The sequence below is a fragment of the Babylonia areolata genome, chromosome 4 (assembly GCF_041734735.1).
Source record: "Babylonia areolata isolate BAREFJ2019XMU chromosome 4, ASM4173473v1, whole genome shotgun sequence".
Taxonomy (NCBI): Eukaryota; Metazoa; Mollusca; class Gastropoda; order Neogastropoda; family Buccinidae; genus Babylonia; species Babylonia areolata.
The window spans coordinates 8,839,524-8,851,722 of NC_134879.1; the positions used below are offsets into that span (position 1 = coordinate 8,839,524).

The window sequence follows — 12,199 nt, forward strand, 5'->3', positions numbered from 1 at the left end:
ACGTTAAGTTGTTAATACATCACCCTTTTCACTGCACGTTAAGTTGTTAATACATCACACTTTTCACTGCACGTTAAGTTGTTAATACATCACCCTTTTCACTGCGAGTTAAGTTGTTAATACATCACCCTTTTTACTGCGCGTTAAGTTGTTAATACATCACCCTTTTCACTGCACGTTAAGTTGTTAATACATCACCCTTTTCACTGCACGTTAAGTTGTTAATACATCACACTTTTCACTGCACGTTAAGTTGTTAATACATCACCCTTTTCACTGCGCGTTAAGTTGTTAATACATCACCCTTTTTACTGCGCGTTAAGTTGTTAATACATCAAACTTTTCGCTGGTCGTTAAGTTGTTAATACATCACCCCTTTCACTGCGCGTTAAGTTGTTAATACATCACACTTTTCACTGGTCGTTAAGTTGTTAATACATCAAACTTTTCACTGGTCGTTAAGTTGTTAATACATCAAACTTTTCGCTGGTCGTTAAGTTGTTAATACATCACCCTTTTCACTGCGCGTTAAGTTGTTAATACATCACACTTTTCACTGGTCGTTAAGTTGTTAATACATCAAACTTTTCGCTGGTCGTTAAGTTGTTAATACATCACCCTTTTCAATGCGCGTTAAGCTGTTAATACATCACCCTTTTCACTGGTCGTTAAGTTGTTAATACATCACACTTTTCACTGCGAGTTAAGTTGTTAATACATCACACTTTTCACTGGGCGTTAAGTTGTTAATACACCACACTTTTCACTGCGAGTTAAGTTGTTAATACATCACCCTTTTCACTGCGCATTAAGTTGTTAATACACCACACGTTTCATCGGGCATTAAGTTGTTAATACATCACACTTTTCACTGGGCGTTAAGTTGTTAATACACCACACTTTTCACTGCGAGTTAAGTTGTTAATACACCACACTTTTCACTGGTCGTTAAGTTGTTAATACATCACACTTTTCACTGGGCGTTAAGTTGTTAATAAATCAGACTTATCACGGCGTGTTGTGTAACTGTGTGTTGGCCGTATAGCAGCCGATGCACTCAGTGACAAAGATTAAGTCGGTCAGTCTGGCCGGCCCCAGCGGTCTTCAAAAAGCCTTCCGCGCTCAGGCCTTGCCAGCAGTTCCACGCACAACACACATCTTGCCAGCAGATCAGCCCGGACACCGGAACACTCACCATGGCAGACGGACTGGAGGCGATCGGAAGCAGACGACACTTTGAGTACATTGTGGTGGGGTGTGGGGGGGTGGGGAGTGGGACCGTGTACTGGCTGTCGAAGAGAGCACCGGGAGGTAGGTGTTTTTGATGGCTCTGTCACAGGGTTTGGGGTCTCTGTGTTTTTCTGTGTGTTATGTCATGGGTTTTATCACTGAGTTTGGGGTCTCTGTCTTTTTCTGTGTGTTATGTCATGGGTTTTATCACGGAGTTTGGGGTCTCTGTCTTTTTCTGTGTGTTATGTCATGGGTTTTATCACGGAGTTTGGGGTCTCTGTCTTTTTCTGTGTGTTATGTCATGGGTTTTATCACTGAGTTTGGGGTCTCTGTCTCTCACCATGCACTATCTAACAGGACTTATCATTCAGTTTGGGATCTCCGTCCTCCTACTGTGCATTAATTAGCAGGTCTTATTACTGAGTTTGGGGTCTCTGTCTCTTGATCTGTATTATCTAACAGGACTTTCTGTTGAGTTTGGGATCTGTCTATTACTTTGTGCTATTTGATAGGTCTCATTAGTGAGTTTGGGGTCTCTGTCTCTTTCTGTGCATTTTGGCATGGGTTATATCAATGAGTTTGAGATGTCTGTATCTTTCTGTGCATTATGCCATGGGTTATATCAATGAGTTTGAGATATCTGTATCTTTCTGTGCATTATGCCATGCATGGGTTATATCAATGAGTTTGAGATGTCTGTATCTTTCTGTATGATATTCCAATGGCTTTTTCACTGAGTTTAGGATCTCCTTCTGTGCATTGTTTTATGGCTTTTAATCACTAATTTTGGGATCTCTGTCTCTTTCTGTCTGTCAGTCTGTGTCTCTTACTCTGAATAACATACCACCCTCTCTCTCATCCAATCATTCTTTTCTGGTACGTGGCCACAATTTTTGAGAACAAAACAACCATTTGCTTTGATGGAATTGATGATGGATTTGTCCGGTTTTGTCATGCCAAGCAGCAGAGAACGTCTTGTAGACCCGAGCAGTGTCTTGTGATATACTCTGTTGGATGGCAACAAAAAACAACTAAAAAACATCAACAACAAAAAACAACAACACCCAAACCTGTACTGACTTGTTATTGTTAGACATGACAGATTTTGGTTACACCGTTACTGACTTGTTATTGTTAGACATGACAGGTTTTGGGTTACACCGTTACCGACTTGTTACTGTTAGTTATGAGAGCATTTAGGTTACACCGTTACTGACTTGCTGTTGTTAGATACGACAGAATTTAGGTTACACCGTTACTGACTTGTTATTGTTAGACATGACAGATTTTGGGTTACACCGTTACTGACTTGTTACTGTTAGTTATGACAGCATTTAGGTTACACCGTTACCGACTTGTTACTGTTAGTTATGACAGCATTTAGGTTACACCGTTACTGACTTGTTATTGTTAGATATGACAGATTTTGGGTTACACCGTTACTGACTTGTTACTGTTAGTTATGACAGCATTTAGGTTACACCGTTACTGACTTGTTATTGTTAGATACACCGTTACTGACTTGCTGTTGTTAGATATGACAGCATTTAGGTTACACAGTTACTGACTTGTTACTGTTAGTTATGACAGCATTTAGGTTACACCGTTACTGACTTGCTGTTGTTAGATACGACAGAATTTAGGTTACACCGTTACTGACTTGTTACTGTTCGTTATGACAGCATTTAGGTTACACCGTTAACGACTTGTTACTGTTAGTTATGACAGTATTTAGGTTACACCGTTACTGACTTGTTGTTGTTAGACATGACAGGTTTTGGGCCGTTACTGACTTGTTACTGTTAGTTATGACAGCATTTAGGTTACACCGTTACCGACTTCTTACTGTTAGTTATGACAGCATTTAGGTTACACCTTTACCGACTTGTTACTGTTAGTTATGACAGCATTTAGGTTACACCGTTACCGACTTGTTACTGTTAGTTATGACAGTATTTAGGTTACACCGTTACCGACTTCTTACTGTTAGTTATGACAGTATTTAGGTTACACCGTTACTGACTCGTTATTGTTAGACATGACAGACTTTGGGTTACACCGTTACTGACTTGTTGTTAGATAATCTCAGTGGTGATCGGCATGGATCTTCTCCTACACGTTAGTGGATTAGCAGTCAGCCTATGGAAAGGATCAGCTTGTCTTTGCTTTTTTGATTTTTAGTATTTCGCTCCTGATTTAAGAAAATTGTGAACATCATCGTGCATGGTTTGATAGCAGTTGTAAAGAGGGCATCTGTTCTTTCTTTACAGATCAACGCTCGTCTTAAAAGATCTGGACTGGTTTCTGCGGGGGTTTGGACTGTAAAAACACGTTCCGATTTGAGCCGGTGTTACAGTGATGTCTAACGAAAGGAACTCCGGGCCATAGATCGATGTGTGCGGAAAGTTATTGACATGATATATGCTGTGCAAGAACGATCATGCACAGACGATGACTTATATATTGATGTGTGTGTGTGTGTGTGTGTGTGTGTGTGTGTGTGTGTGTGTGTGTGTGTGTGTGTGTGTGTGTGTGTGTGTGTGTGTGTGTGAACACAGAGGTGCTGGGTCTGGAGCAGTTCCAGATCGGCCATGAAAGAGGGGGTTCTCAGGACGTATCCAGAATCATGTGAGTCTGTACTCTGGTTTCCTCCGGCGACACAGTCGTCCCTGCATCACAGTTCTGACCTTGTTGATTGGGAGACCATTCCATCCTTTTATCTGAGAAACGAACAGATCCATCCTTGCTCTAATGGACAATGGTAAACATCCAAGATAGGCAAAGATGTCTAATGGAATTATACAAGTTGAGCATGAATGTTAGCAATTGTTCAGTACGTCTAATAGAGCTATACAACTTGAGCACGAATGTTAACCATCATTCAGTTGGTCTAATTGAACTATATAAGTTGAGCGTGGATGTCTGATGGAGCTATATAAATTGAGCATTGATTTTAACCATTGTTCGGAAGGTTTAATAGAGCTATACAAGTTGAGCACGAATGTTAACCATGGTTCAATAGGTCTAATAATGCTATTTAAGTTGAGCATGGGTGTGCAATGGCGCTATACAAATCGAGCATTGATGTTAACCATGGTTCTAATGGAGCTATACACGTTGAGTGTGGCTGATGACCATTGTAACGCCTGGTTCTAATGGCCAGAAGCACTTTTTCTGTTTCTGCAGTCGCCTGACCTACCACGATGATTTCTACACCCGGCTCACGCCAGCTACGTTTGAATGGTAAGTAGGGTGTGTGTTTTTGGGCGGGGAGGGGAAGGGGCGGGGACAGCAGAGGGGGCGGGGGGGCGGGGCGGGGGGGGGGGGGGTGGACACGGAAGGCGATTAGCGAAAGGACATGTCACAGGAACTCTATAAAAGCTACATCTCCTGCATCCACGCCTACCTACAAATGGCTGCTATGTGTATGGCTGTTTGTCATGTGTATGACCGTTTATTACCCCACTGTATTCTTTCAACGTGTATTTCCGTTTTTCACCCCACCGTACAGGTGGCCAAACACCGCTTCCGGGGACTAGCTGTGCATGCTGTGTATGTTCAATCCTGTTTCCGTATACAGTCCTACCGAACACTATCATGGATAATGAGATCTATAACGGGCATATTTTCACCATGCACACAAAACATATCATAAGGCACAAACAGGTCTGCACGTTTGTTGACCTTGAAGATGGGAGAAGTCTCCACACATAACTCACCAGACGCCGGTACTGGAATGGAACTGAGGACACATCAGTAAAGGTCAATTTCTGGCTGTTTCACTGGGTCTTTTGCTGTGCTTGCTGCTTATTGGTTATGCTGGAGACGAAAGCAGTCAAGAGAGAATAAGAAAGAAAGTAATAGAGTAGCAGAGAAAGACAGAAGAAAAAGAAAGAATTGAAATAAGAACTTGAGGAACGAAGTCAGGCTCAAACGTTTCGTTGTCTTGGTTCGCTAAATTGTCACCTGCGACGATTCAGCGTAGGCGACAATTCAGCGGTTAACACCTTTACTTTGAAAGCGAATGCTTCAACCATTCGGTAATTGCGCCCTTTCAAACAATAACTATAATGCCTATCATGATAGATAATAAATAACTAGAATTGGTAACCAGCGAGAAATAGTGAGAGTGAGAGATCAAAATAAGCTGGACTGTGGAAACTGCAGGCGTTCAGTTGCTTTGCCGCACATTTCAGTTGGGCTCAAGTGGAGAAGGAATCGGGCCAGCAGCTGGTGTACAAGCCTGGCGGGCTGCAGCTGTTTGAACGTGGCTCCACGGAGCATCTCCTGAACAAGTATGAGCAAGCCATGCGTCGCAACAATATTCCGTAAGTGAAGTGTGTGTGTGTGTGTGTGTGTGTGTGTGTGTGTGTGTGCGTGCGTGCGTGCGTGCGTGCATGTGTATGTGTTCCTGCGTGAGTGGATATTGGCATGTGTGTATTGTTGACACTGTGCGTTTGTGTACTGATGCGAATTGTGTGACCGCGCGCGCTTCACTTTGAACGCAAGTAACATACATGCAGGGTTCATTTATGGGCTCAGTCACGGATATGTTTGCACCTGACGTATTTATGTTAGTGTGTAGTCAGTACACATACATTACTTCTAATAGTCATCTTCAACTAATGCTGTAATCTGTTCGCCTTCGTACAAGTCCACAACCCGTCTCCCCCCCCCCCCCCGCCCCGTCCACCTGCTGGATGCACAATTCTGTCCACTGCTTATTTCCACACTTGTGTGATTTATCAGTGAGAGAACTCGTACAACTAGAAGTACTTATTCACATACACAACCGGCGGTACATTTGTTCTGGGAGTCTTCTGGCTTGAAACCGACACACTTATTCCAACACATGCGTCAGGGTGACATCATGTATGCATTCGTTTAATCATTAGACGTAGAAACTTGGTGATATATATTCACTTAACGTGTGTGTGTGTGTGTGTGTGTGTGTGTGTGTGTGTAAGAAACCATCACTGGTTCAACGGGCAGAAAGGCGATTCCCAGCAATGCAATGGGGTGGAGCGCTAAAAGGGCGCAGTGAGACACATGCAGAACACTGCTTGCCATCTACTGCACGCTGACCTATTTCCAGCCGTCTTGACTGTGTCTCGCCACTGGGTCCACATAGGCCCGGACGAGAGAGTGAGGCTGTCAACCTGCGCAACACTCCCTCACTTTAATCCAAGTCAAGCGCAAGTCATGACTTCAAATTAAGCCTTCAGGGCCAGGATTGGCCTCATCGGTCACCTCTGGACCCACGGCCACCGATCTTCCATCTGATATTTGAAGCCATGGTCATCTGCGAATCCGAAGGACGAACACCATGTGTGTACAATTATATATCCTAACTCATGGACGAGCGGCGCTTGTGAAAAGCTGTACACATCCATGGAACAGTCCCTGCATTATAAGTTGTTTTTTGTTCATATCTAGATTCGAACGTTGGAACAGCGCACAGCTGCGGGCCCGCTACCCGCAGTTCACCACGGGGCCCGAGGTGGAGACGCTGTTCCAGAAGGACGCGGGGCTGGTGGACGCCGCGCTGGGCATCTCCACGCACCTGCAGCTGGCCCGGGGCAACGGCGCTGTGGTCATCGACAACTGCCCCGTCCTCAGGATACGCAGAAACGCCTCGGGAAATGTTGAGGTGGGGAGGTCGGGGAGAGGGGATGGGGGGAAGGGGGGGGGGGTGGCGCGCGCGGGGTGGTGGGGTGGTGGTGGTGGTTGTTCGCCCTGTCACTGTCCGTGTGAGACAGAGGGTGTGTGTGAATGCATGGCACTGGTATGTCCATGTATAACAGACCCTGTCTGCTTGTCTGTCTGACTATGTATGTCTGCGTGCCCCTGAAATTTGATTGAATGACACAGGAAACGAATGATGAGCGCCCAATGGCAGCCGTCAGTCGGCTCTACCCAGCCTGACCAGCAGCATAACGCAGTGCGCTTAGTGAAGCCCTCAGTGCCTATCACAGTGGATTTCTTCCACAAAATTTTGCCACAGGACAACATTCTCGTTGCCATAGGTCATTTTTCAGTGCGCTAAGTGCGTGCTGCACACGGGACCTGGGTCACATCCGAAAGACTAGACACTCAGTTTGATTTTCCAGTCAAACTTGGGAGAAAGGGCGAGAGCGGGATTCGAACCAACACCCTCACAGACTCTGTATTGGCAAATGAGAGTCTTAACCATTCTGCCACCATCCTCTTGTGCTTGTTGCGCAGAAAGAAAAGATCTGAGCACATCACTCCTCTTTTGCAACATCTCCACTGGCTCCCTGTCTCACACCGAATAAAGTACAAGATCAGCACTCTATGCTACAAATGTATTCACAAATCAGCCCCTTCCTATCTCTGTGGCTGCCTTCACCTCTACACTCCATCTCGCTCACTACGATCAGCTTCGGATCCACTCCATTTACGCATACCCAGATTCAAACTCTCGACTGTTGGCCGCCGTTCTTTCTCTGTCTCTGGACCTTGCAAATGGAATGAACTTCCTCTTTCGCTTCGTCAAGTCTCCACACTCAGCTCTTTCAAGTCTGGCCTTAAAACCCACCTCTTCCCAAAATAGCCTCCCTTCCCTGCCTCTTCCTTGTCTTTAGTTTCTCCAGTTTTAGAGTTATGCGTGCGTGAGAATGACTGGTGCGAAAGCGCTTAGATTTGTTTATGCACAAGATTCAGCGCTATATAAGTACCATTATTATTATTATTTGTATGACCTTGGTCAGTCCATGTCAACAGACCCTCAGTGAGACGCTGAACTCTTTCCTGACGTCAGGTGACGACCACCAAGGGCACCTTCACGTGCCGAAAGCTGGTGGTGGCGGCGGGGGCCTGGCTGAACGACGTGCTGGGCTCCATCGGGGTGCACGTGCCCGTCACCGTCAGCCAGGAGCAGGTCACCTACTACGCCACTCCCCACATCAAGGATTTCACCAAGGACAAGTAATCATTGTTCTTCTGATACAGCCACACTACCCAGAAATCTGCTCTGGGTGTTCTACATAACACACGGTTTTATATATAACATTTCATGAATGTTACATATACACACCAAAATGTGACCAGCAAACTACCTACCTACCTACCTACACACACACACACACACACACACACACACACACACACTTTAACATACTTTCAAAACATACATATGTACATACCAGCCCCCCACCACACACACGTACACATACGCACTCATAAACACATAACCGCATAAACACACACACACACACACACATTTAGTTTTTCTCCCTACTATATTACGCCTTCATTATTTTCGCCGTCATTTTTGTCATGTTGTTGTTTTGTTTTTGCTCTTTTGACAACTGTAGGTTCCCCATCTGGTTCTACCACACGGCACAGTACGACTTCTACGCTCTGCCCGTCTACAGCAACTCTGGCACCAAGATCGGCATCGATGCAGGGGGCCCCCACGTGACGGGAAACACCCGGAACTTCACCCCTGACCCTGCCAGGGTCAAGATCTGCACTGACCTCCTGAAGAGGATTCTGCCCAAGGTGTGTGGTACTGTAGATCGCAACAGGCAACACTTATACCGCTTTCACCAGCACCTGAAGCAATGATGACACTGCTTTTAACAACTAAATGAAGCAATGCTTTCACCAGCACCTGAAGCAATGATGACACTGCTTTTAACAACTAAATGAAGCAATGCTTTCACCAGCACCTGAAGCAATGATGACACTGCTTTTAACAACTAAATGAAGCAATGCTTTCACCAGCACCTGAAGCAATGATGACACTGCTTTTAACAACTAAATGAAGCAATGCTTTCACCAGCACCTGAAGCAATGATGACACTGCTTTTAACAACTAAATGAAGTAGTGCTGTCACCAGCACCTGAAGCAATGATGACACTGCTTTTAACAACTAAATGAAGCAATGCTTTCACCAGCACCTGAAGCAATGATGACACTGCTTTTAACAACTAAATGAAGCAATGCTTTCACCAGCACCTGAAGCAACGATGACACTGCTTTTAAGAAATAAATGAAGCAATGCTTTCACCAGCACCTGAAGCAATGATGACACTGCTTTTAACAATGAAGCAATGCTTTCACCAGCACCTGAAGCAATGATGACACTGCTTTTAACAACTAAATGAAGCAATGCTTTCACCAGCACCTGAAGCAATGATGACACTGCTTTTAACAACTAAATGAAGCAATGCTTTCACCAGCACCTGAAGCAATGATGACACTGCTTTTAACAACTAAATGAAGCAATGCTTTCACCAGCACCTGAAGCAATGATGACACTGCTTTTAACAACTAAATGAAGCAGTGCTTTCACCAGCACCTGAAGCAATGATGACACTGCTTTTAACAATGAAGCAATGCTTTCACCAGCACCTGAAGCAACGATGACACTGCTTTTAACAACTAAATGAAGCAATGCTTTCACCAGCACCTGAAGCAATGATGACACTGCTTTTAACAACAGCGCACGCGCTTAAGCATACATGAAAATATATGTGTGTGCATGCTTGTTCAACACTCAATAATATCTGAATATGTGAGTGCACGTTTTTATCCACACAACCATATCTGAATGTGTGTGAGCATATTTATTCAACGCTCAAACATATCTCAATATGTGTGTGCATATATACTTTACACAAGCATATATGAACACGTGCGTGCATGTTTCTTCTGCGTTCCTTCCAAAGTGGTGAAAGGAATCCATCTCAAAGTGTGTGTGTGTGTGTGTGTGTGTGTGTGTGAACAGTATCTGGGGCCGGAGATGTACACCAAGACCTGTCTGTACACAATGACTCCAGACCGGAACTTCGTCATCGACAAGTGCTCACGCCAAGGATTCTCTGACGTCATCGTGTGCTGCGGCGCCGGTCACGCGTACAAGTCAGTGTGTATTTATATTCACGTGGTGTGTGTGTGTGTGTGTGTGTGTGGAAACTGGAGGGTGTGGGATGTTTGACGACCAAATTTCCAAAACAAATACCTGGAGCTGACAGCTGTAACATGGTTCCTATGGGGCCCAGATACAGCGCCGGACGAGCGTGTACAGGAGAACAGTTCTTCAAGGTTTAAGAAATTTGAAACAACTTGCCCGTTTGTGTGTGTTTGCACGCAATGCATGCGTCATGTGCATGTGCACTTTCGCATGCACTCATATTCTTCGTGTTGTTGCCATTTGCATGCATTCGTGAGTGTTTGTGAAAATGTGCATGCGCCTGTGTACCTATATACACACAGTCTGGTGTTGATATGAAGTAAGCAGGTGATTATGCACGTGTCAGTGCATGTACACGTGTGATGCCGTGTGTCCAGGTTCGCCAGCCTTCTGGGCAAGATCCTGAGCGAGATGGCGGTGGACGGCAGAACGCAGTACAACATCTCCGAGTTCAGCATGGACAGGCCCGCCATCAGTGACCCCAACTACGTGCCTGCCTTTCAGTTCGGAGTGTCGGAACTCAACCCGGGCAGCAAACTGTGAACCTCCTGCCCAGCACTACACTGCTGGCTTCCCGTGTGCTGTCATTCTACACAGCGCTGCCATTTAGTTTTCACATCATGTGTGGGTATGGAAACTAATCCCACACAGACGGTCCATGATATAAACACTGATAGCTTTCTTCAACCCGTATCCAAGACGAACGCAAATGCTACCAACACCAAATACAGTTTAGTTCAGTCTGCAAAACCAAAACCTCTTTCAAATGACATAACGCAGTTAATATCTACATGATATGTGCATAAGGCTTTAGTTCTTTTTTCACGGCTGGTTTGTGTATGACATGAACACGGGCAAAGTTTAACATTGTTGTCAAGAAGATTTATTCAGCAGAATTTCATGATTGCGATCTTTCCATGAAGCTTTCTGAGGTGAATTGCAGAAAAGTAATATCTGACAAACAGGTACAAAGCAGGAAGGTGAAAATCACGAGTCCGTGCATCTTCTGTGTGTGTTTACTTGTATGATATGAAAAGGTCATGACTTGTTTTGTTTCTTGTAAATCCATACCTGTTCTGTTGGATTTTCTTTCATGTAAATCCATACAATACTAATTCTCACATCTTGTAACTTTTTACTTTGTTTGACTGATATTGTGTTCAATCGATTCAAGAATCAAAGATTAGTTTGCTTTTGGTTCTGTTAAAGAATCAAAGCTTGTGTTCGTTTGCTCATTTTTTCATTGTTATAATTTGCTGTATTTTTACATGTAAATAATACTGAAAGCGGTTGCTAAAAAAAGATGAAATGTCTGCATATAGTGTGTGTGTGTGTGTGTGTGTGTGTGTGTGTGTGTGTGTGTGTGTGTGTGTGTGTGTGTGTGTGTGTGCATTTGTGTTTGTATGTGTGTTTGCATGGAAATACACGGATATTGATTGTATGTTGCTTATTAGAGAGAGCACGTGCATATGCCAGACTCATCACCAAAACTAATACAACACTGTCAGCACATCCACTTTCAGTCCACATCCGACAGACTGACAACACTGCAACGCTGTAACACTGCCACATCCGACAGACTGACAACACTGCAACGCTGTAACACTGCCACATCCGACAGACTGACAACACTGCAACGCTGTAACACTGCCACATCCGACAGACTGACAACACTGCAACGCTGTAACACTGCCACATCCGACAGACTGACAAACACTGCAACGCTGTAACACTGCCACATCCGACAGACTGACAACACTGCAACGCTGTAACACTACCGCATCCGACAGACTGACAACACTGCAACGCTGTAACACTGCCACATCCGACAGACTGACAAACACTGCAACGCTGTGACTTAATCGACCAAACTGGCAAACACTTCCATGCAATGACATTTCCACGTCAGGGTGTAAAGAACACAGGATGGTTGGGCTGAACACAGAGTGAGGCAGGCACCCTTCAACAAAACCAGCACCAGTAACAGTGACAACTTCAGTAACAAGAGAAAAATGTCTTGCACCGTT

General features: G+C 44.6%; 1 protein-coding gene across 1 annotated transcript; it reads left to right on the plus strand.

Moving 5' to 3' along the window:
* Positions 1-1,064: 1,064 nt before the first annotated feature.
* Positions 1,065-11,487, plus strand: LOC143280831 (monomeric sarcosine oxidase-like). Its single transcript, XM_076585539.1, has 9 exons — positions 1,065-1,311; positions 3,789-3,858; positions 4,417-4,473; positions 5,427-5,558; positions 6,667-6,880; positions 8,012-8,178; positions 8,568-8,754; positions 9,987-10,120; positions 10,550-11,487. The coding sequence occupies exons 1-9, from the start codon at positions 1,197-1,199 to the stop codon at positions 10,713-10,715; spliced, it is 1,242 nt and encodes a 413-aa protein (XP_076441654.1). The 5' UTR covers positions 1,065-1,196; the 3' UTR covers positions 10,716-11,487.
* Positions 11,488-12,199: the final 712 nt, after the last annotated feature.

Coding starts and splice junctions, on each gene's coding strand:
- LOC143280831 (XM_076585539.1), top strand. CDS start 1,197: ATGGCAGACGGACTGGAGGCGATCGGAAGCAGACGACACTTTGAGTAC. Junction 8,179..8,567: donor AAGGATTTCACCAAGGACAA/GTAATCATTGTT, acceptor TGACAACTGTAG/GTTCCCCATCTGGTTCTACC. Junction 8,755..9,986: donor TGAAGAGGATTCTGCCCAAG/GTGTGTGGTACT, acceptor GTGTGTGAACAG/TATCTGGGGCCGGAGATGTA.